Source organism: Paralichthys olivaceus, chromosome 15, assembly GCF_024713975.1.
Source record: "Paralichthys olivaceus isolate ysfri-2021 chromosome 15, ASM2471397v2, whole genome shotgun sequence".
In the NCBI taxonomy this organism is placed as follows: domain Eukaryota; kingdom Metazoa; phylum Chordata; class Actinopteri; order Pleuronectiformes; family Paralichthyidae; genus Paralichthys; species Paralichthys olivaceus.
In genome coordinates this window covers 19,588,790-19,610,607 of record NC_091107.1, presented here as the reverse complement: position 1 = coordinate 19,610,607, position 21,818 = coordinate 19,588,790, and the positions used below count along the sequence as shown (strand labels likewise).

Here is a 21,818-nt window from a genome sequence, read left to right as displayed (position 1 = left end):
TCAACAGCAAATGATCCTGTGGTTTTGTTGTGTGGTAAACTAATGGATGAGGTAAGGGTTTTATTAACAATAACAATACATAGCTAAAGTTCACATGGATTAAAAAGCTTTTGACAAAATCTCCTGACAAAATGGAATGGTGTAGTTTTTAAGTAGGTGTGAGTACAAAAGCTGCAACAAGATAGTAAAATGTTTGTGTTATATGAATTGTAGTTTTTCGCACAGTAACCAACAGTTTAACTAGTTAATTTATTCCATGAATGGCATAGACTTTGATTTAACCATCTTCCAACCTTTAGACTAATGCATAACAATAACTATCTAGAGATGAGTTTATTTTTTACAATGTGATAAAATGACATCAATATGTGTAACTATTACTTTATTACATCATGTTCAAACCATACAATCCTTTTCAAAATACATGATTGACAAAATGACAAAATTGAAAACTAAATACTAAAGACAAGCAATAAAGAAGAATTCAAAAACTTAACATGTTTGTTCCTATTCTCTACTTTAATATTCTTAAATCCATGTGAAGATTCAAGACAGTGAATTTAAATTGTTGCATGTGTGGTTTCTTTATATTCCATTTGCATTAAGGAATGTAGTATTTTTCATATGAATAAAGACTTTCTTAATAAAGTCTCTTTCAGAATCATAAAAATATAATGCCTCTGTACAAATAAATCACCAGGCAAGTGATCGCTTATAGAAATATTCCATATGTATCCAAAACAATTTCATTCTAATTAGTCCTGATCACTTATTAGTGAACTGCTGATGCTTTAGAGATAGGCGGAAGTCCATTCTTGTTGAAATGCTGTAAATGAAAATACATGACTGATTCCAGATACGCCGGATGTAAACAGTGTAACCATGATGCTACAAACAAAAAACCACATACCGAGCAATATCAGCCATAATGATGATGACTCACTGACGAGCGTGTGCTCCACCAATCACTGCGCTACGCTGCTCCGCGCGGAGCCAATGAGAGCGATGCAGGGGCGGGGCTTGTGCGTCAGGGGGCTGGGTTAACACGCAGCCTCACGTCTTCTGGAGTGTTTCCATCGTTTCGTCCTCTCGTCCCTCGACCACATGCTGCAGGAGACCGTGAGTGAAGCCTGGGTCCTCGTGTCTCAGGGTTTAGATGACTCTTTAATACCTCCGCTCCCTCAGTGTAGGACAAGTTCTAATCATACTCTCTGCACAGTCCATGTGTTAGTTAGCAACAAGATGCTGTTAGCTCCTAAGTAGCGTTTTAGCTGTGAAGCTAATGCTAATAATCTCATATTCTCCCTGTATACTTATAAGTTTGAGGTATTTGTTGATGTGAAACCATAACTGCTTTAATGTTCAATATAATGACAGAAGCTTCCGTTGCATTTCGGCGCGGTCAACACGACACGTAGTTCGAATCGGTGGCTGGGCCAGTTAGCTCCGCGGCTACGTGGAGTGAACTCCATGTTATGGAGCGAGGGGAGGCGTGGATTGCGGGAAGTGGTGCGTCACAGCCCGCCTTTCTGGGATGTGTGCCGTTAAGTCAACGGATCTGATGGAAAACATCAAATGAAGTGTTTGAAACTGACGGAGTGTCGTGAAAGCCTCAGAGTAGCAGCTGTCGTGCTTTTATCAGGATAACAAAGAGCAGCGCTGGATCCTCTCTGATGCTCTGCAGGTTTTCAGTGGTCTGACTTTCGAAGGAGTGTTAGGAGGAGGAAGCCAGAGTGAAACCCCTCTCTGCACTTTTCCTAAATGAAATGGTGTCACGATGCTACCTCGAGTGAAGGGTTATTACAAAACAGGACAAGGAAAATACTGATGTGTGGAGATGAGAGAACATTTCTGATTCTGCCATCGAGCAGTTTGTAGACAAGGTTTTCAGATTTTAACAAAGAGGTCGATATGTTCGTGTCACGTTTTTGCCACAAACTCTTGTGATTGAAATGTTTCTCACATACAGTTATTTTCCTTGCAGGGTCTGTCCGCACGTTATGAGACATATGTGAAACATGAGGAGGGAAATTGCAGCTGTAGTATTCTTCCTGAAGAGGCTCGTGAAAAAGGGAGGGAAGCTGGAGTCTCACAAAGTCGAGCTCTTTGTCGAGCGGCTGGCTGTTGCGCTGCAGGAGAAGTTCAAGGGGCACTGGTACCCTGAAAACCCCAGCAAAGGACATGCATACAGGTGCTGCTCTCCAGCTGTTGACATTTGTATTAATGGTTATGAAAATGTGTTCTCAGCTGTCTTTAGAGGCCCCCAGTGGAGGAGCAGACTTTCCACAGCACACCTTTCTTATTGAATGTCCTCAGACGTTGGGTTTTATTGTAACGCTTTGTTTGCTTTGCAGGTGCATCCGAATCAACAGGCTCCAGAGGCAGGATCCAGAGCTCCTTCGGGCATGTCGGGAGAGTGGGGCTCAATACGGTGACCTGGGACTGCCCCGTGAACTCACATTGTGGGTGGACCCTGGAGAGGTCTGTTGCAGGTGAGTTTGAGAGTTCGAGAGACACTTATAGGGTATGTTGTTGCCATATGTGTTTGAACTAATATCTGCATTAGTGGCTTAAATGAGCATTACTGCACTCAGGATTAAAAATGTTTTTCTATGTTTCATTAATTAAATGTTATTAATGCATTTTCTTCAAACAAACTATTCAAGACTTGGAGAGTTTCCATTCAAACAGCTTACTGGACTATACTGTACGTTCTCTTAAAAATACTTTTTCCTTCTCCTCTCCCATTATTAGATACGGAGAACAAAATCCTTTCTTCTCAGTGGCCAATTTCCCTAGTGATGGAGAAGAGGACAAAGATGTTGCAAAGAAGGTGACCAGCGCTTTGGAGAGGGTGACATCAGACTATCACTCAGGTTCATCTTCCGACGAAGAGAGCACACGCACCTCCCCCCTTACTATTGACTACAGCCACCGTGCTTACCAGGTATTGTATCTATAATATCTGGTCATCCTTATGGCCATTTCCCATGCTTGTGACCTATAACACCGCTTTATTTAGTTGGACGCCTACTGGTTGTAAAATTGTGGCAAGATGAAGTTCTGTTTTCTCATGTGTTTTCTCTTTTCAAGGGAATAAACCCAACTGCTCCTGCATGGCATCCCAGAAAAATGGGACCTGGGAAAAGTCTCATCCTTCCTCACCATGGTTTCCCGCTTCGCAGCAGAGCCCCCCACACTTCAAGACATAAACTGTGGGTTCCCCCCAGCTACAGCGCAGGACCTGGATACTGGGACACAAACCTGTCACACCCTTACATTTAGGAATAATAGTGCATATTGTTCACACTGGACATCAATGCTGAAGATGACTGACCAATTTTTTAAAACATGAATTTTTACAGTGTAAATGTTGATAATTTTGACCTTTTTTGCACTTTAGACCATTTGTTAAAGTTTGAATAAATCACTTGTATTAAATTGGATATTGAAATAGGAAAACTACACATGTAATGTATTTTTACAATGGGAGACGTTCTTGTATGCCACTTACTGCGGTCCTTTGTGATATGTTTTATTTATTCATAGTGTAGAATTCTCAGATGTATAGGCTTAAATTTATGAAGTTTTATTAAACACAATTTCCAAGCATGATGATCTTGTTTATTTTTTCCTGGTTCCTAAAGTATCCCCCAAGTATCATGGTTATGTGTAATATATGTTTTGGATTCTTTTTTTGTGATAACAAACTAAAGGGAAGTTTAGTGGGTTATTTTAATGATATATCACAATATAAGAATGGGGCTTTATCATCAGTCCATGATTTTGAGATCTGGGAATTTTGGGGACCAACATTTTCTTTTTGCTGCAAAACAAATCTACAAACAGGTACAAATTAAAGTAACATAGCCTATGCCATCTAGTGCAGGACTAGTCCCCCCCTCCATGTAAATATAAAGTTTTTAGATATAAAGGGTCCATTCTAGGGTAAAGAAAAAAATGTCACAAGGATTATTTTATATTCAATTTCTGCCAAAAATCCCTTTCACCTAAATCTTACACACTGAACCTTTAAGGGCATATCTTATCTAAGAGTATAAGTATAAAAACATACACAGCTATGTTGTAATAATCTGGTGTATAAACTGTGAGAGGGGAACATTTGAGAAGCTCAGAACTGGAGCTGTTTCCTGTCGCGGAGGATCAGACCTCACTTCTCCCTCCATGGAGCAACACGGTGAAACAGATCCGCTTCCTGTTCTCACCAGCAGGGGGCGTCAGAGGGATGCTGTTTGAGGCGAGGCTGGGTGTCACGTGACAGCCTCGGGGCGCGCTCCGCTGTGCACCTGCAGAGAGGAGGAGGAGGAGGAGGAGAAAGAGGAGGAGGAGGAGATTGGATACCTCGGTCGAGCTGAGCTGCCGCGTTTCACTCGAGCTCCAAGTAGTTTGACGAAGTTTCAGCGGACAAGTCGTGGATTAGCCGGAGCAGAGATGGAGCTGCGTGTGTCCCGGGTGTGCTGCGTCCTGCTCAGTGTGTGCGCAGGTAAGTTTTCCTCTCTCCCGCAAAAACCAGCGACACGTTTCCCCTGGATTCGTTTGTGTCTCCGAAAGCGGCGGCGAGTGGTCAGCGGCGTCCGCTACGGCCGAAGCTCCCCTGCCCCCTCCGCGAATCAACACTTTAACTTGACCCGTCGGTGCGGCGCGAACACAAGTTCCGAAACGCAGCTGAACGCACTTTACTGACATCAAGCCCACAGGGAGCAACTGACCCAAGGTCAGTTTGGTGAGCTAGCACCAGAACACATGTCCGGCTAAAGCGAATTTAAAATGTAGCTGTTTACTTACAACTAAAATCGGTCAGATGTTCAGTATGTGTTCATCAATGTGTTTTTTTTTTTTTAGCAATGGCTTCTGTTTAAGGAGAAAGAGCGAGGAACGTAAATAAAGAAAAGGGGGTTAGCATGTGATGAGGCAAAGTTCGCTAGTGTCGCATGTGTTGTCCACATTTATCTGAAGTCCATTAAGACACTGGTTGATTTGTCATCATACCGGTGGTGGTGCTGGATCTTCCAGTCATCTCAACACGTGCTGTTTTCATAAGAAAGAAGAGGTGGCGGGTGTGTAGGGGTTTATTTCCAGGGTCTGCTCCCTGTGGTGTCCTCATGGTTTAGTATCCACTGGTCAACAAAATGGTCTGATCCGCATTTAAACCTGTGGGGACAGGACTTCAGAGTGCAGGTCTGCCATCTGCCAGCAGTGCTGCTGACCCCCACCCCAGGTTATCACATCGAACCTGGTGTCATGCACTCAAACGTTTCGACATCACGACAGATGATGGAGGCGCAGACCCAGTGACCCCAGAGGCTCTCTGTTGATGTGTGGGAATGGAAGTGAGGGCTGTGTGAACTATGATCGGAGCATTTTTAAAGTGGAATTGAACTTTTCATCACTTCACTGAGCACCACCCGAAAGAAAAACACCCACATGGCCACAGAGCCAGTGGATATCAGTGTTCACCACTTCTTCTTTTGTTTCGAATCTTCCTCTGAGGCATTGTTAAATAAATGCTGCTTCAACAAAAACACGGCACGTTATAACAATGGTGTTTTCTTTTTTCATCCATTCTCTGTCATGTTTAGTTTTTTGGGCATGTCGGTGTCGTCAGATAAATAAATGCAGAAACATTGATGACAAATCTATGACACTAATGTTTGTGAGTCTTCCTCTTTAACTCAACCTTTTTGTCAGAGGCATGAGCTGAGTTTTCCACATCATTTGGGCGTGGCTGTTCAGTGTCCTGGAATTTAGACTGAAACCGACAGATCACTCCTCTTACTCGAAACAATAGAGTGTGAAACTTTTGCTTCAGGATTGTGTCTCGGCTTCAGTCTGTCGTGTAGTTACTGAATTGTTTTCTGAGATTTTCACGGGAAGCCACCGAGCCATGTTTGGGCCAATGAGGTTCCAGTCTACTGATTTTTGAGAAATCGCATGTAATGAGGAAGAGCTTTGTTTAGGATCTTCATCTCTCCATGTATATGTTGGGGCACGCAGTGTAATCTAAGGTTTAGAGAGTGTGTTGTTAGCCCTCTTTTGTCTCGTGATTCACATTGTTGTGTACACTAGTTGGGGCTCATTACCATCCTAATGGCATCGCGGCCTCGTCATTTGGGCGCTGTTCCACTTCAGCAGACAGGAACACTATCTGCCAGACTCGTAGCATTCTTCTAACATGGCTTAGAAATACAGAGGGATGTGCTAACCATAACAAGTAGCGTCCTTCTGCTCCATTTGTCCACATGGCTCTGCATTCAATGTGAAATATTGGTAAAAGCAATGAAATTACAAGTGGGAGATGTAAAATCCTTGAAATATTACCAGTGCTGAGGATTTAGGGTCTATAAAACTGCACATGACATTACTCGAACCTTCACTTTATGAAATTGAATTCAATTTGCTCATCATGTTGTAGGTCATTATTTGAAAGGGTATAGTTCTACCAGGTCATCATGAAGTCACGTGAGATGTCAACAATAGATAAATGATGTAATATTTAGTCTGGAGCAGTGTTCCTAAAGATAAACGGGCTTCTGACTGCACACAGTGTAGTCACTCTCTCTATCATCAGTAGTTGTCCATCATAAGCGATTGTGGTTAGCACGGTGTGGCATATCTGTCCCCCTCTTCCCTATCTCATCAGACTCATCTTGATTTCCATTCAGCAGCCTGAGCTTTATGCCTGTTTGATTCCTTGTGTGGGACCTGAACTGTCATCTTCCCTGCTACAGTGCTGCAGGACCTGCACACACACCCCCACCGCTGGCCATTTAGGTCAAGAGTGAAGCCACTAACCTAAGATAAACAGAAACCTGGTGAAACAGTGAGCAGGCGCAGAAAGCAGTTACCTGATAAGCCTACAACCAAAGGTCCTGGCAGGAACCGGTTGCTTGGTTACCTTTTGAAAACAGACACGCTTATCCAGTGTGTGTGTGCGCGTGCGTGCGTGGGCTGTTCTAGATAGCTACCCTCCCCCTTGCTCTCATGTATGTATTAGGTGCCGTTTTACCGCACAATAGCTGTTGCAGATGTATTGAATATCTTGATACAACAGAGATTTTATCGGGAGCTGTTATTGGTAGAGCAACTATTCTCACTTTACCGCTCTGTGTGTCTTGTAAAGTGATCGGGACCATGACGAAATAGTTAAAACCACCGAGATGTTTGAGTCATAAACAGCACAGTCTGAGCTGTTTGTCAATGGTCCCATAGAGTCAGTAAAATAAAGGTGAAAAAGATGAGCTTGTAAAGTGGTGTTCCCAAATAACCAAATAGGTTTGTAGTTGTAAATGGACCCTTATAAAATCTAAAATAAATCTGCATGAGGATTTCACATTTCTACACGTGTTAAAGATTTGTATTTGTTTAAAAAATATATTTTGGACATCAAGTTACAAGCTTTAAATCATTTTGACCTTAATTTAAGTCCATAATAAGGACAGGAGGTCATGTTAGCTTGTCATGACCCAGCAGTCTGATGTCACTACTTGGCTCCTGTTGGCTACAACATGTTGCGGCCGCAGCTTCACCTCGAACCAAGCAGGTATCCGCCCTGCCTCGAGCCTCCTGTCCTTGGAAATGAAGGTGGAACACGAAGAATCGGATTACTCTCCAGGGACACTGCATTGTCCTCCACAATCTCATGATGGGGACAACTGTGCTTGAATATTCACAGCCCTGGACTTTAATATTTTAACATGCCGGCCCTGTACAAGCCCTGTGCCAACTCCTGTTCACCTTTTATAGGAGTGTGAAACGCTGATCATGCCTTTACCTCGCCACATTACCCTAGTTCTTCCCTCTTCCCCTTTCCATTTCTTGTCTGAATTACTGAATGAACAAATTGCTGCCTGCCGAAGAATCAGTGAAGATGATTAATAGAGGTGCTTGTTTCTGAGTGCTTTTAATGGCTGTGCAGCTCCTCTGTATTCAGAGCTCATTCCTTTTCACAGATAGGGAGTAAAACTGCCTTCTGGTCTGCTGCCAGACATTCTTGTGGGAAGAATTGCTTGAGCCTTTCTGTCGTATAGTCAATATTACATCGACAGATATCTCAAGTTTGTATGTCTTCTAACTTATGTGATACTTTGGCCACAGTATTGTCCTGCTGACAGCACCAGGCTTCCCAGAGGCATCCTAGTTATGTGATACATTGCCCAATATGTTTAGCTCAAGAGCTGTTGTGCTTAAAGAGCCACAGTTTGATTGTACATTTTACTTATCTAATTTGAAACACTAGACCAGATCTACATTGCTGCTTCCGTGACGACTGATCATGAGCTGGTGAAGACATTGACATTGGCTTTAACATCAGTTTCAGCACAACATCATGTATGTAACCATCACGTGTACCGTTTTTTAAAAAGGTTTTCAATTCAAAACCTGTTGGTGAAACAGATTTTAAAAGAGAGATGGAGTCAGCTTGTCAAACCTTTATATACTATATACGAGCACAGACAGTTTACAGTTGCCAGATTTTATTTCAGTGTTCACAAAACCCAGTTTCAAAACTAATAACTACAAGTTTAAGTGGTAACGCTTCCACAAATGCTGGTTCACTACATTCACACAGTGGACTGAAGTGACCCCAATCAGAATTTTTTCCTTCCCTATGTGACCCAGATCTGATTGTTTAACGACAGTGTGAACAGCACTGTCATTAAACAATCAGTTTATGCATGTCAGCCACTCCTTGGGAGCCGGTCAGAACCCAAACGTAAACATGGATTTCTCCTCCTCCCTCTTCTCAACTAAAGTTTCAGTTAAGTGGCTCACACACACAAACAAGCGTACTGTACGCACAACACGTTACTCACAAGAGGAGATTCCAACGAACAGCACACATACAAATTATGCGGTTATGGTAAATAATCCCGACATCCCCAAACACAGGTAGCAACAGTAGCTAAGGGGAGTGGGCTTAGTAATGGCCAATGCAAAGATAATCATAGATTGTCTTTATGATATTAACGACTGGTGATGATAAATTAGTCCTGCTCAAAAACCTCTGGAGCGCTGTCTCTGTCTCCCTCCATGTTTCCACTGATGCAAAACAAACCCATATTTTCAGTTGTGCCTGTGAACCTGCATCTGGGAGACTGCTGCAAACTTTGATTGATGCGTGACAGCACATTTACTATGAGCTTTTCAAAGTGTAGTAATTAAATACTGGTTTTGATATTTTTAAAAAGTAATACTAACCCTCTGGAATTTATCCTGGTTTACCATGAGACCAGTATTAGTTTTATCCCTAAACTTCTTTTATTGCTGTGTGTGTGTATCCGTAAGTCTGGCTGTTCGCCTGTCCGTCCGTTTGTCCGTCCATCCTTCCACTGGATCTGCGAGCCGCAAATGAGCCACTGCTCTTTTCTCTGTCGCTTAAGCTTTGTACGACAGGCAAAAGTCTGATGTGTAAAATTGGTCTTACATTTTAATGTGACTTAACGTATTTTTTATTTTATTTAACATTTAATCAAAACTGACTGTCATAACACATTCAGCAAAACTATTTTTTGTTTGTGACTAGAGAAAGGGCGACAGACTGACGGAGAACCTTCATCATGTCCTTTTCCCTGCTCTCTAATTATGCAGCCAAATTCTCATTTAGTTTTTTCCTGTTTCCATTGTCAAACAGTTTGATGAAAAATGCTTCCTTCACCAGCAGCCCCTATGAAGCTGCTGCACTGCAGTTAAAGTCATTTTATTTCACTCCATTGACCAAATCAACAGAAGAGCAGGTTAATGACAACAGCGGTGCTGTGAGAACAACTATAGTGACATTTAAAATCAGTGATAGACTTTTTTATATCATTTATTGTTAATCTCTGGCAATGACAATATCAAATTCACAATATGATGAGCGGCTACAGACGATTACTCATCCCTACTTGTGTTCTACTATGCAAATATCTTTCAAGGCCATCATTTTAAAATCCAGTGTAGAAACATACATAATCAGTTGATAACAAAAGGAACAATACATGATATACATCAGAGGAACAATAAAAGCCCTTTTCAACCGGTCAGAAAACAACACTAACACATACATCTCTTTTCTCTGCAATGTGAAAAGATAAAATCTGCATTCAGTACTGGGTTAGACGACTCTTCGGTAGACGTGAGTTTTAATCGGCGCTGGCTTTGAACTGCAGCGAGGGTAAGGTGACACAATTTGGCAAGACAGCGAGGTGGGAGAGTGCGGCATCGGTGACGTTTAATATTATCAACCAGCTAAAAAAATTGAGGCCAACTCTGGCGATGGGAAAGGAATCAATTGCCTTTTTTAGGGTGTTGGCCTTCGTTTAAAAATCTGTGTTGCAAATTCTTTGGATCTGGATACAATATGTGGCAGTTAAACATTAGGACTCACATTTAGACAATTGTGTCATTATCCACCTGGCTTGTAGCCTACAGCTGCACAGGCTGTGTTTTTAGCATCTCATAACACCACAGCATCTCTAATTCCAAGCATAGTTCTTTTTCTTACTTTAAGGTATGTGACAATGAAAACATAATGTTATCAATATTGGAGCCTTTAGGAACGACAGACCTTTTTTGGTCTTGTTTCATCATCCTTTATTCAGACATACAATGTTTTCATGTCCTTTGGAGACAATGAACAGAATGGACAATGCATCTCTGAAGGAGAGGTTTTCCTTCTGCTACCTGTGTAACCTATTATTTAAAACAAGGTCATTGCACTCACTGATTTCCCCCGCTCTCTTGAGCACAATCGGTCATCATCACTGTATCTCAGTGGTAGGGCAATAAACACCCCCAAAGTGCATTCATCATTTAGCCACTTGATGCCCAGCTCTGCAGCACCCATAACGACCTCTGCCTCTAATGAGGAATTATGTGCTCTACGAGAAATAAGCTGTTCACTGTGATGATAATGAGGATAAGGATTTTCACGAATCTCAAATGGTCATTGGCAGAATTCCATTTTTCTGTAGATAAATAGCAGAGAATACGCACACACCAAGTAAGGAGATGTGAAGGATTTTGTTACAAACTGCTGTATGAATATTTCTCATTGAATGATAAAAAGGAAGTCACTTTCAAATGTTATGGTTTTAATGAAGAATCGCACTCACTGATAAAAGATGCATGGATTTCCCTTTTTTAAGGTAATTGTCACCGTTTAATAATGGGGCTTTTCTTTACTCAGTTATAGTTACGCAAAACACCAAAACAAAGAAGGAATATATTGTGCTGCAACATTTAGATTCTGAGAAATATACTTTATAAAGGAGCATACATGTGTTTTGATTGTTGAATGAACCATCAAAACACATGTATGCTCCAGCATTACACAACCAGCATTCAGGTCTTTAAAGTTCTCTTCCACGTCTGGTTCTTCCACTTCCCTGAACTTAGCATGTTTTTTTCCAGCACTTTATGTATTCTGGTTATTTTGCATAATATTCTCACGGCATCTGAGCTGGCCCTCTCACTGTGATGATACACATTGTGGCAGGCAGGTCCCCGGGGTCCTGCCCCTGCAGGTGCCTGTGTGCGGTCTGTTTCTGTGTACCTGCTAGCTAGGTGCCAGCTCAGCTCTACACATGCTTTAATCACTGAAAGATCATCCATTTTGCATTGTTAAATAATGTAGCTTAGTAGGAGCCTATAAATAAATATCTATGAGGACAAGAATTGCTTTATCGTGTAAAATGCATCTGTCAATTTACTCTGATAATGAATCCTTTGTTGCTGGTCCGACCTCCAGTGGGTGCATCATTTTGGTGATAACCACTGTATATTGTGTTGTGCATGTCACATTATTATCAGCTTATGTCCAGGCGTTGTCTTACACAGAGCTGAGTTGTGGGAAGATGATTATATTTTGTCCCCCAGCAGTAAGCCCCCACTCTCTTCACTAAGAACATTAGAGTTAATTGTGTGTCTAATCTTGAAAAATATTATGGCTTAGAAAATGAGCGACATAAGCAGAAGGTGGGGTGAATATCTTAGAGGAGGAGGGGGCAAAGCAGCTGTTGAATGAGCCATTTTTAGCACCTATCTCATTGAAAAACATTACACATTGTCGAGTGCGGGTATGGTGGGAAAGGCAAACAATTGTCTGTAAAAAGCTCCACTCTAGATTCAGTCACTCTCAAATTTTCTCCCCGTTTAACTGATATAGAAGTCAGTCTCCTGTTTCAGTCTGATGTTTAATCATCATCTCACAGTCTATGTTTATGGTGATAATTCCTGTCATAGAAGAAAAGGGATTTGTTATAAAAAAAATGCCCGTTGCTATGCAAAAAAAAATCTGAAACATTTTACGAGTGTGATTGCTTGTATTGTAGTTTTAAGAATTACATGAATGCAGTTGGGCAGCTAAATTTCACGATGCAGGCAGAATCTTGTTACGAGTGTTAAGAGTACTGATACAATGTCACACAGGATTAGAACCAGAAAATCCTTTTTTTTTTTAAACATTTTTTGCCTCATAATCAAGCTGAAGCTAAACTGAAGGCAAATCTGCAGAACACCTACTCACAGGTTTGAGCCTGTGACTCAGTGCAAATATTAAATGGAGACTGTACAACCCCACTGTATATCATTAAGTGAATCTCCGAAAATTCTCTGGATGAATTACTGGTTGAATCATATAAGATTCTGTCAGTGTGATTTTTTTAGGTGCGGGGAGATGTGAAAGGAAAAGAGGCTGCTGCTCATGCCGGGCTGTAGCATAATTACAAAGTGGCCCTAATCTCCTTTGAAAATATGAATGCAAGTAAACACTTATTTTCATGAAAAAGGCATTACATGAGATTAGATGAAACCTTTCCCCACAGGGAATCAGGTCATTTCAGTCATGCTTTTCACTGGGTGGGGTAGATGTTGTCCGGGGGGGGGCAGTGGTTTGTGGAGTTGAAAATAATTCAAAGAAAATTGTATTTATTTATTAATTTGGGAAGCAACTTAAGATTTGATTCCAGTTCAGAAATCTTTTATGTGATCGTAAAACGATTAACAATGCATGCACATTTTAAATGATCAGTAAAACAAATAAATTCAGAGCAGGATTAGAATTGAATTATAAATTGAATATAAATAAATATTGTTTCCAGAGTGGAACATTTAGATCAGCAAAGGTACTTTTTACACAGTATGTCCTGGTGGCAAATCTAAATTATCAGTAATAGAAACAATAGTCCTGACATCAAAATACAGAAGGAAGTTTAGAAAGAATGAGGAAGACACATTAGTTAGAGTTAGTCCATCCTCCTCCCTCTGCCACTTCTGTGATTCACTGACCGGTTCAGTTTGTCTCAGTCACTTGATACATTTTATAATTTTAAGATCCGTGGCTAACTAAGAAACAGGCTCTAGGTATTCAGGTAGCTTTTATGTTAAGTTTTGTCAATGCAGTGTTTTCTTTCGGCTAAGGTACTGTGAAATCATAATGGTAGAGACACCCCTGATCGCAGTTTAAGAGAATAGAAAAACACACCACTCTGTTCTTAGTCTCTTGAATATGCAAAATTGTAAAAATAAATATTTGGATGTAAATATCTCTTAAAATTATTATACCTTCATGATCTGTTTCTTTTACTTGTAATTTTAGGCAGGTTGGGAGAAGCCCAAGAGAGCAGGGTAAATATACGATGGCCATCAAGCGCACTGCAACGGCCCAAAACATTTTCATTAAGGCAAACATGAAAAGCTAATTTAGAAGCGATGCCATTTCAAAAACAAAATATACAACAAAACACAACAATTTAAAAGTGCTGAAAATGAAAAGAATCCTCCTTCAGGAATAAACACAATGCATATACAGAAATGAGGCAAAACCAAAAACACAAAACCCCCCCAGAACACAAATGCAACAGAAACACTGCTGCTCCAGTGCTGGGTGTATATGTATGATGATCAGCACATCTGCCACAGTTGGGCATAGAAAAGGCTCATCGCCTGAACCACGGCAAGGTCAGCAAGCCACAACACGCATTTAATTACTGTAGTGCATCCCGCCACCGTGTGAGGGAATCGGCAGCTGGCCCAGTCGCCCTCCAGAGAGATGAGATTGAACTGAAAATAGCTCAGTGACTGGCTGGTTTATGATGGTCAGAGCGCACATTACTGCACAAACTTAATCACTAGTGCTGCTGTTTTAATAAGCAGCACACAGGGGCCACCAAGCTGTAGTTGTTGCTGGTAAGTTCCAAAAGAACCAGCTGTTAAGTGTCTTAATGGAGCACATGTATAATTCATGGGCACACATACAGCTGCGTGGCTGGCTGGCTGACTGACTGACTTTCTCTGGTGGCTGATAATTGGGAGGAGAAGAGTAAACCCCCCCCATCCTATCTCAGTCATACCGGCAGCTCTGCTCACAAGGTGGAGGAACATCAGCTCTACATTTAATCCCTCTGGGACAGGATATCTATCTGATACCAGCACAGAGATGATTTATCAGAGACAGTTAGTGCTATAACACAACTCAGTGGCTGGAGTTAGTAGATTAATGACCCATGGACACATAAAAAGAGCCTGTGGCTGCCTGCAATGTCACCTGGCTTTTTATCTCCTAAAAAGTCTCTTAACTCCAACTCTTATTAAGTGGCCATAAACAGAGCTGTAACACCCCGAGAGCTTTAAAGACTTTGTGGAAAAGATGGGACTTTTGTGTAGACATCAAAAGTCTGTGATAATCCACCTGCTGTAAAATATGTGTTAAATATATTTGTTTGACAAACCGTAAACATCATCACAACACATTTACTCTCAGGGTGTCAGATTCAACATTTTGTATTTGTCATCGTTGTGCAGTTCCCCATTCACTTTCACTGAGATTTTGTATTGTCAGCCTGATCCAGGTTGACCAATAAGCGGTGTTTGGCTTCCTGTCTAGACAACTCAGGGTTCGGACCATTTTAGATGTCATAAGAGCCATTAGGGAGTCGGCTTGTATGGAAAGTCTCAGGCAAAAGCACTTTGCTACATTCACCCTTCACTCGACGACCAGACGACCTTGTAGAATCGTCTTTTGGTGTCTGATTGTTAGTACGTTGCAATATTATTTTTGTTATGTTTTATCAGGATGGCATAAAGTCAAATGTCAAAGGTGTAGTCATACTCCTGATAATTAAAGGAATATTTCTTGACCTATTTAAAGTTTGTTGTGATTAAACAAGTTGAACTTTACTTTCTTGTTCGAATATAATTTTTCCCTTTCTGAGGAAAATATTTTAATATTATTTTTGATCAGATGCGAATTTTCCATTCGATAATGATTATAATTCTTGTTTTTATTGGTAATGGCTGAGTAGTATTCAGACTCCCTACCTTGGTATGAGGGACTCCCAAGGAAAGTAAGCAGCATGTAATCCAAAGCATTTCATTGTTACCAGCCTTACTGTTGTAATGGAAAACTTGCATATGAACCTCAGAGTTCATGTCCTTTCTTCATGATGATCCTCTTGTTGACCCTGATCTGGACAGTAGCAAACTTCTTCTTTCATACAGAAGCAAAAGCAGACAGCTTCCTGTTTCAACTAAACGACAGGTGGCTTCAGTTTTTCATGCTATTACTCAAAAACAGTTGTCTCTTATGTTTCCTGTTTACCTGACTGTATAAAACCTTCTTCTTTCCCTATTCGGGGTTGTTCCACTCTGAGCATTCGTGCTGAGTGTGAAACCCTCTGCAGAGCTTTCTATTAAATGACCTAAAGACAACTCCGGTCTGAGAAACTCTTTATTTCACATCTCGAGATAAATTTCCACCACGCTGTTAATTGCTGACTCTCTTTCACGCTGTGTGTGTTAATTTACTGCCAATGCCAACAGAACATACTACTTCGGTGCTTAACAATAAAAGCATTTAACCTGCAAAGTGCTATACTTACAGCCACAGGAAGTGCATTGTTGTTTTCAGTAAAGTTAGTATTGTTTGAGATTGTTCTGCAACAACGGTTCGAACCTGTTATTATGTTGAATTCATCGATGCTAGTCCGGGCTGATGCCATCTGTTTTCTTCAGAAATGGGTTGTGTGATAGGAGAGTGACAGATCAGGGAAGAATGTTAAGACTGATAAGGGCCAATCCGGAAGCCAGCCTAGGTGTCTGCTCGATCATTTGCAGAAGTCTCAGTTTCAGGGGTCTCAAACTCTGGAGTAATGTGCTTTCCAGGCATGAATGTGATGTGTTTTATAACTAAAACTAATTTGAGACCATAGCTCAAGTGTTGGCTGTAGTATTAGAACATACACCGGAGCAACCACAGGTGTCAACTTCGTCAAATAGAAAATATTACAGGGTATTACAAATGTAGTACAACCTCAGTTGAAAAGAAGCTTTATGTTTACTTATTTTTTGAAGCTGTCATCATTAGAAACTGAAATAGATGATGAAAGATGTTGTGTGCAACTGCTTCTAACTGGAGTGGATGGGCTCCTTACTGCATCTCCACTAACAGCTTTACTCTGCTCTGTGTTACAGAGTAGTACAGTAGCTGCTCTTTGATTCTGTGGCAATTTCACGCTTTGGAGTTCAAATTAATGTGGGGATAACTTATGTCGATGTGTTTAATGTTTTCTTGAGGAGTTTGAAGTAATCAGGTCTCTAAGATTCTTTTAATTTATATTGTGGAGATGGATCTAATTAGCCTTTGAGGCTATCAGGGTTCAAACTGCTCACTTGCTGCAGTGCTCATTTGCGAGAATCTGGAATCCCTTCAAATCTGCCCCTTAAATGGTGCATTTATCTCCACTGTCCAGATACTGCTCCTCTTTGTGAGTATGACAAGCTTCATCTCATGCAGAGTTAAAGAACACAACACGAAGAATAAATACTATCATAATATGTCAGGAGCAAAATTGTAGCACTGCAGGATAGCTAAACTAGTGCAGTGGAGTTATTTTTAACATTCCCAAACGTGTCCTGTCACTTATCGGTGTATGTAGACTAGAGTGGTCGTTTTGAGCTCTCTCCTCATGTCTAGGCTGCGAATGTGAGCTAGAGGCATGAACAAACCCAGCGGTCTCGGTTAAGCTGTAACAACAACTGACAGTCTTTGCCTGCAGCTTCCTACAGGGCTCAGCACTCAGGTGCTTTTACTACACCTGCCTCAAAAAACCTCTGAGCGAAGAAGAGACTCCAGCCTTGAAACATCAGACCTGTTTCACTGCCTGTACAGAGAAAAAAGAGGGGAAGAAAAAGGATTATCCATCTTGTTATCTTTTAACAGCAGCCTTATCTTGATGTCCTGCTGTAGTGACTCCACCACACAGAGGACAGGAAGGGACTGTCTGTGTTGTTACACTTTCACAAAGACTGCATTCTGGCTGTTGGAGAGTCCTTTGGACAGGATGAGAGGGTTTAGTGAGAAGGGATGTTAGAAATGCATTTGAAAAGGAATTGACGTATTAGCAGTTATTACAGAGTACTTTGTCAATGCACCATTTCTGCCTCAGGCAGCTTTCAGCAGCAGTGTTTTCAGTGAAATGAACTGTGTTGGTGCTGTGGCCTTTCACAGATCACTCAACACATATAGGACTATGTATTTACTAGCAATTTCAAGAAGACCACCATCATGTATTATCCTCTCGGCGGGGAAGCTAATTTTAGATGAGAATCTAGAGAAAAAGGCAGACTAATTGACTGCCTCTCAGTCCAGCCAACAGCAATACACCCCACTACGTGGAAAAATACTATGTGAACCTAACCTAGGCAGAGGTAATATCTTAATCTGCAGGAGTTGGCCCTCTGCAACCCACACAAAGCCTGAGAAAATCATCTGTAACAGAGGTAACTCAATCTCCTCTTTGCCACGTTTTTTACCAGCAAACAGACTGTTAGTTATTTCTGACAGTGGTCAGGCTTTAAGTTTTATAACATGCTGTCTGAAAAAAGAAGGGAGGAACTCAGGAATTCATTGGGGGGGCATCTGTGTTTGAATTCCTGATATTTTAAACTGTCTGCAGTCTGGCCTCACACCTTAATCCTTATGGTTTGGCTGAGAGCCATAAGAGTCTTCAACTTTTCATAGGTGTTTACTTGATAAACATTTTGTGTATATTTGATAAGATTTATTTAAGTATATATTATAAAAAGACCCAGTTGACTGAGCACAGCATGCCTGAGTTGTTAGTGTCAGCGATTTGTTTCAGATGGTATGAGGAAGTAGTTTCTTTTTGCTGAGAAAAGCAAATCTGACTAAACTTTCATTGTTCGTTCTCACGGCTCCCAGTTATTTCAGTGAATGTGCTAATGTGAAACATCCAGGCCCCCTCAGACTGAGCAGATACAATTTCGGAGCTTTGGAAATGTGAAAATGTCTCACCTCCGGAATTTTTATAAAATTCCTCCACTGACGCATGTTCAGAGCTCCAGAAAGGACCTCTAATCCCTAATTTAGCCCTGTGTTTCAAAGGGTATACACTTTAAGCTGATTTAGTTCGTTCACCCTCCGACATGATTAAGCCCAGTTGTAAGAAACCTTTATTCTTTCCTGTATACTCTTTATTTTCTTGTCTTCTGTATCACAAACATGCATGTGAGGATGTATGTTCTCTAAAACCCCAGTGAAAACCAGTCTGTGAGAGTCCATCAACAGTCTGAATGAAGTAGCTGCACTCTGCTGCACTTGTGTCTCAGTGTTTGATCAGCGATGCTGCCTCCTGATCGCAGTTGGCATTGTGCCCTGGGGCCCGGACAAAGGCTGGGCTGGGGAGCCGGCAGGGGCCTGGTCTGTATCAGACACTTTATTTGTTTGGGGGGGATGGGGAAGAGGATAGGCTGCCGCACGGTTGCCTCCCCCTCAGTGCATAAAAACCCCTGTGTCGCCCCATGACTGCACCCCACTGAGACATCTGGCTTTAATTTGTTTGGTTCATAGTAACCTGCTGGAAGGGTAGAACACAAATACGTACCTTTAATAAACAGCCCTACCTAATTCTCATTTGTAATGCACTTTAAAACTCATAAAAATGTTTGTTTGCGTGTGTTCTCTGGATCATGTTGTAACTGGAAGCTAAATGGAAGTCAAATAAAGAGAAAATGAGACAGCCACAGTACTTTCATTTCATCCCAGTTGCCTGTTCGAATAATGCAAATAAACACACTTTGTAGGCAGCGTCGAGCAGAACTTTTGTGAGTTCAAAAGTGAAGTTAAAATCTAAAAACAGTCATATTTAGGTCCAAAGTGCACATAAGACATGTACTGGGGATAATGTTTGGCCGAAACTTAACTGCTGTGTCACGCTTTCTCCTTTAACTGTGGCTGATGATTGATTTTTAAACCTCTACCTTCTCCACCACCCAACCTCCTCCTTTAATGAGAATTAAGGCCTAACAAAGACACACAAACAATATACGTGTGTGTGTGTATTTGTGAAGCATATTCCTACGATGCACCATTTCTCAAATCCTGCAAATTGCTTTCACGTGTTCAGGAATTGCTTGCAGGGATTACAGAATTTTTTGTTTCTCCTGCAAACTGAGAAGGACATGGTTTTGTAATTACTGCCGTCTCTGATGGAAGTAAATAGTCCTCTGAATTACACCTATTCCCACAGACAGGCATGTTTTCAAACGAGACGCACCCGTATATCTTGGACACACATCAATTTCAGCAGCTTCATACTACTTTATCACATGACTGTTTTGGCATATTTGATGTTGCTTCCCATGAGCGTGTTTATCAGCTGGTTATCTGTTCGCTGCTCCTTGGACTGGCATCCTTCCTATCAGCTTTACAGCACAACCAGCTCCATTATTGTTGTTTCCAGCTCGTTTTCCCTGGGCTTCAATGAATCCTCAAGGACACAAGCCTTTTATATGTATATTGTGTTTGTGTGTGTGTGTGTGCGCGTGTTTCCACAGGTCTCAGAGACACTGGGCATTCTTATCTGACTCTTCAGTGTGCTCTAGATAAATTTGCCTCTTCTCACAGGGATGGGGGGACAGAGGGAGAAAGGGATGCAGTATGGCTGGCCAGGGTTATTTTTAGTAGTTTCTGTCTCTCTTTCAAACTGTTCATGGTAGCAGAGAGGTTAGACAAACAGCCGGTTGATTCTCAACTACAACCTTATAAAATGGTCATGCATAATGCAAATAAGAAGTACAAAACCCCTGGGCCAGGATTTGAGAGTCTTTGTGATGAGGACTCAACCTTTTTGATTAACGATCCAGCCAGTATGATTTTGTCCTTCCTATCTCCTTCTCTCCCCTGTCCTTTTTGTAGTTTATTCCCTTGAGACATGAGTTTTTACTAGGTTTTAGCTGATGTTGGAATTAATAATCCAATTTGAATTGATAGAAAACCTGATTAATAATTATTATAGCATATATAATATTAGCAGCAGCATATAGCAGCAGCAGGGAGGCAATCATTGTTTTTATATTGAAAAATATCAAGATTAATGGTAAGGCCAGGCTTTCATAATTAAGTAATTACATTAGAGTTCTTGTCGCTGTAACTGTTGATGTCTATGGTTCGTGCCGCCAATGGTTCTCTGTGGACATTCACAGCTATGGCAGTAACTACATCCCCCACAGGCTCGTCTAGGCTGTCAAATGCTCAGGCGGCCGAGTAAAGTGCCTGTCATTCGTCACCCCTTCATCATTTAATGTTCAATTATGTCAAAACAGCCTTTAGGTCATCTGCACTGGGAATTGATGGTTGTGCTGTGTGGCAAGAGGAGCTTTCATGCTGCGTTACAACACAATCAGTATGGTTCAACAGTCGCCATCCCTCCCCAACACTAAATAAACCACACCAAGCTCACTCTCAGGGCACCCACATTGCTTCAAATTGAATAGTTTCAGCAGGGGCACTGGGGCGAGCATCCAGAGCCTCCTTTTTTAGCAGCAACCAAGTTATGAAGTTATCCTCTGCTGTGCCTGAAATAATTGATGTTCCTCAGCGTGGTCACAGGGGTTTTGCATGCCTGTTTATAATGGCGAGAGTGGCTGTGCCTTTTAATTTGCTCTTTCCAAAGCCCTCCGACTGCCATTTTACTATAATGTACGCTAATGTTCATCCCACCATCAAAGCACATCCAGGAAAATGTGCTACAATCTTCACAAGCTCTGTCAGTTTTTGTTCTCATGAGAAAAGAGTTTTTCTTCTACTTGGTTGATAATAATTCTTTTTTTCCCTAATTATCATATTGGGTGTGTATGGTTTTTTAGGAGCACTTAACTTAAAGTATTTTTACTTGCAAGGATGTTATTGAGAAAAACGTGCAAATATATACTTTGTGTTTTTCACATCTATTTTCTGTGCCACAAACACTCGCTCATAATTTTCTTTGATCATATGTGTTTGTCTGAATCTACCTAAAACTAGACCATAATACTAAAGCAATGCTTCCACTAAACATCAGACCAATAACAAACCAAGTGTTACTGTGCTACAGACACACAAACCTTTTAAAGAAGGTAAATGGAGGTAAATCCCAGTGCAATGTCTTTCACCTAGCCAAGCTTTTTCTTGTCACTGTTGTTGCCTTGTGAGCTTGAAATAGCTCCTGCCTTTATCTCCCCATGGAAAGACTTGGCTTCTCAGTCGTTACTCCCAATGATGCTCTTTAAGGTCAAAGAGTGGAGAAAGAAGCTTATGATCCACTATGACCAGTGCCAATCTCTCAGGGTCTTTATCTTGGCTAGCACAAGGGTCAGGAGCTTGTCAGTCTGTCTCCTGGTTTCAGGGTTTATTGTGACGCTGCTCCTTACACCACAGCTTAACCTCATGTCTGGTCTATCTTTAAGACATGACAAATCGCTTCTGTATGAATGGTGTCCATGCTTAGGAATCTACGTAGTGTACGTCATTAAAAATCGAA

At 41.3% G+C, this 21,818-nt stretch overlaps 2 protein-coding genes across 5 annotated transcripts in view; both read left to right on the top strand.

Moving 5' to 3' along the window:
* The first annotated feature begins 1,008 nt into the window (after positions 1–1,008).
* btg3 (B-cell translocation gene 3) lies at positions 1,009–3,615 on the top strand. 4 transcript variants are annotated; one of them, XM_020085415.2, is made up of 5 exons: positions 1,009–1,119; positions 1,985–2,191; positions 2,355–2,492; positions 2,755–2,947; positions 3,094–3,615. In XM_020085415.2, exons 2-5 carry the CDS (start codon positions 2,019–2,021, stop codon positions 3,283–3,285), a joined length of 696 nt encoding a protein of 231 aa, XP_019940974.2. In that variant the 5' UTR covers positions 1,009–1,119; positions 1,985–2,018; the 3' UTR covers positions 3,286–3,615. The 4 variants fall into 4 exon arrangements, with proteins under 4 accessions (XP_019940974.2, XP_019940975.2, XP_069395645.1 ...); XM_020085416.2 differs by having other exon boundaries at positions 1,088–1,186; XM_069539544.1 differs by lacking the exon at positions 1,009–1,119 and adding an exon at positions 1,389–1,684.
* Positions 3,616–4,265: 650 nt separating this feature from the next.
* The window catches only part of cxadr (CXADR Ig-like cell adhesion molecule), a 40,524-nt gene continuing 22,971 nt past the window's right edge, over positions 4,266–21,818 (top strand). The window contains exon 1 of the mRNA XM_020085918.2: positions 4,266–4,504. Coding sequence (XP_019941477.2) covers positions 4,453–4,504 — 52 coding nt within the window. The 5' untranslated portion in view covers positions 4,266–4,452. The remainder of the gene's footprint in view (positions 4,505–21,818) is intronic.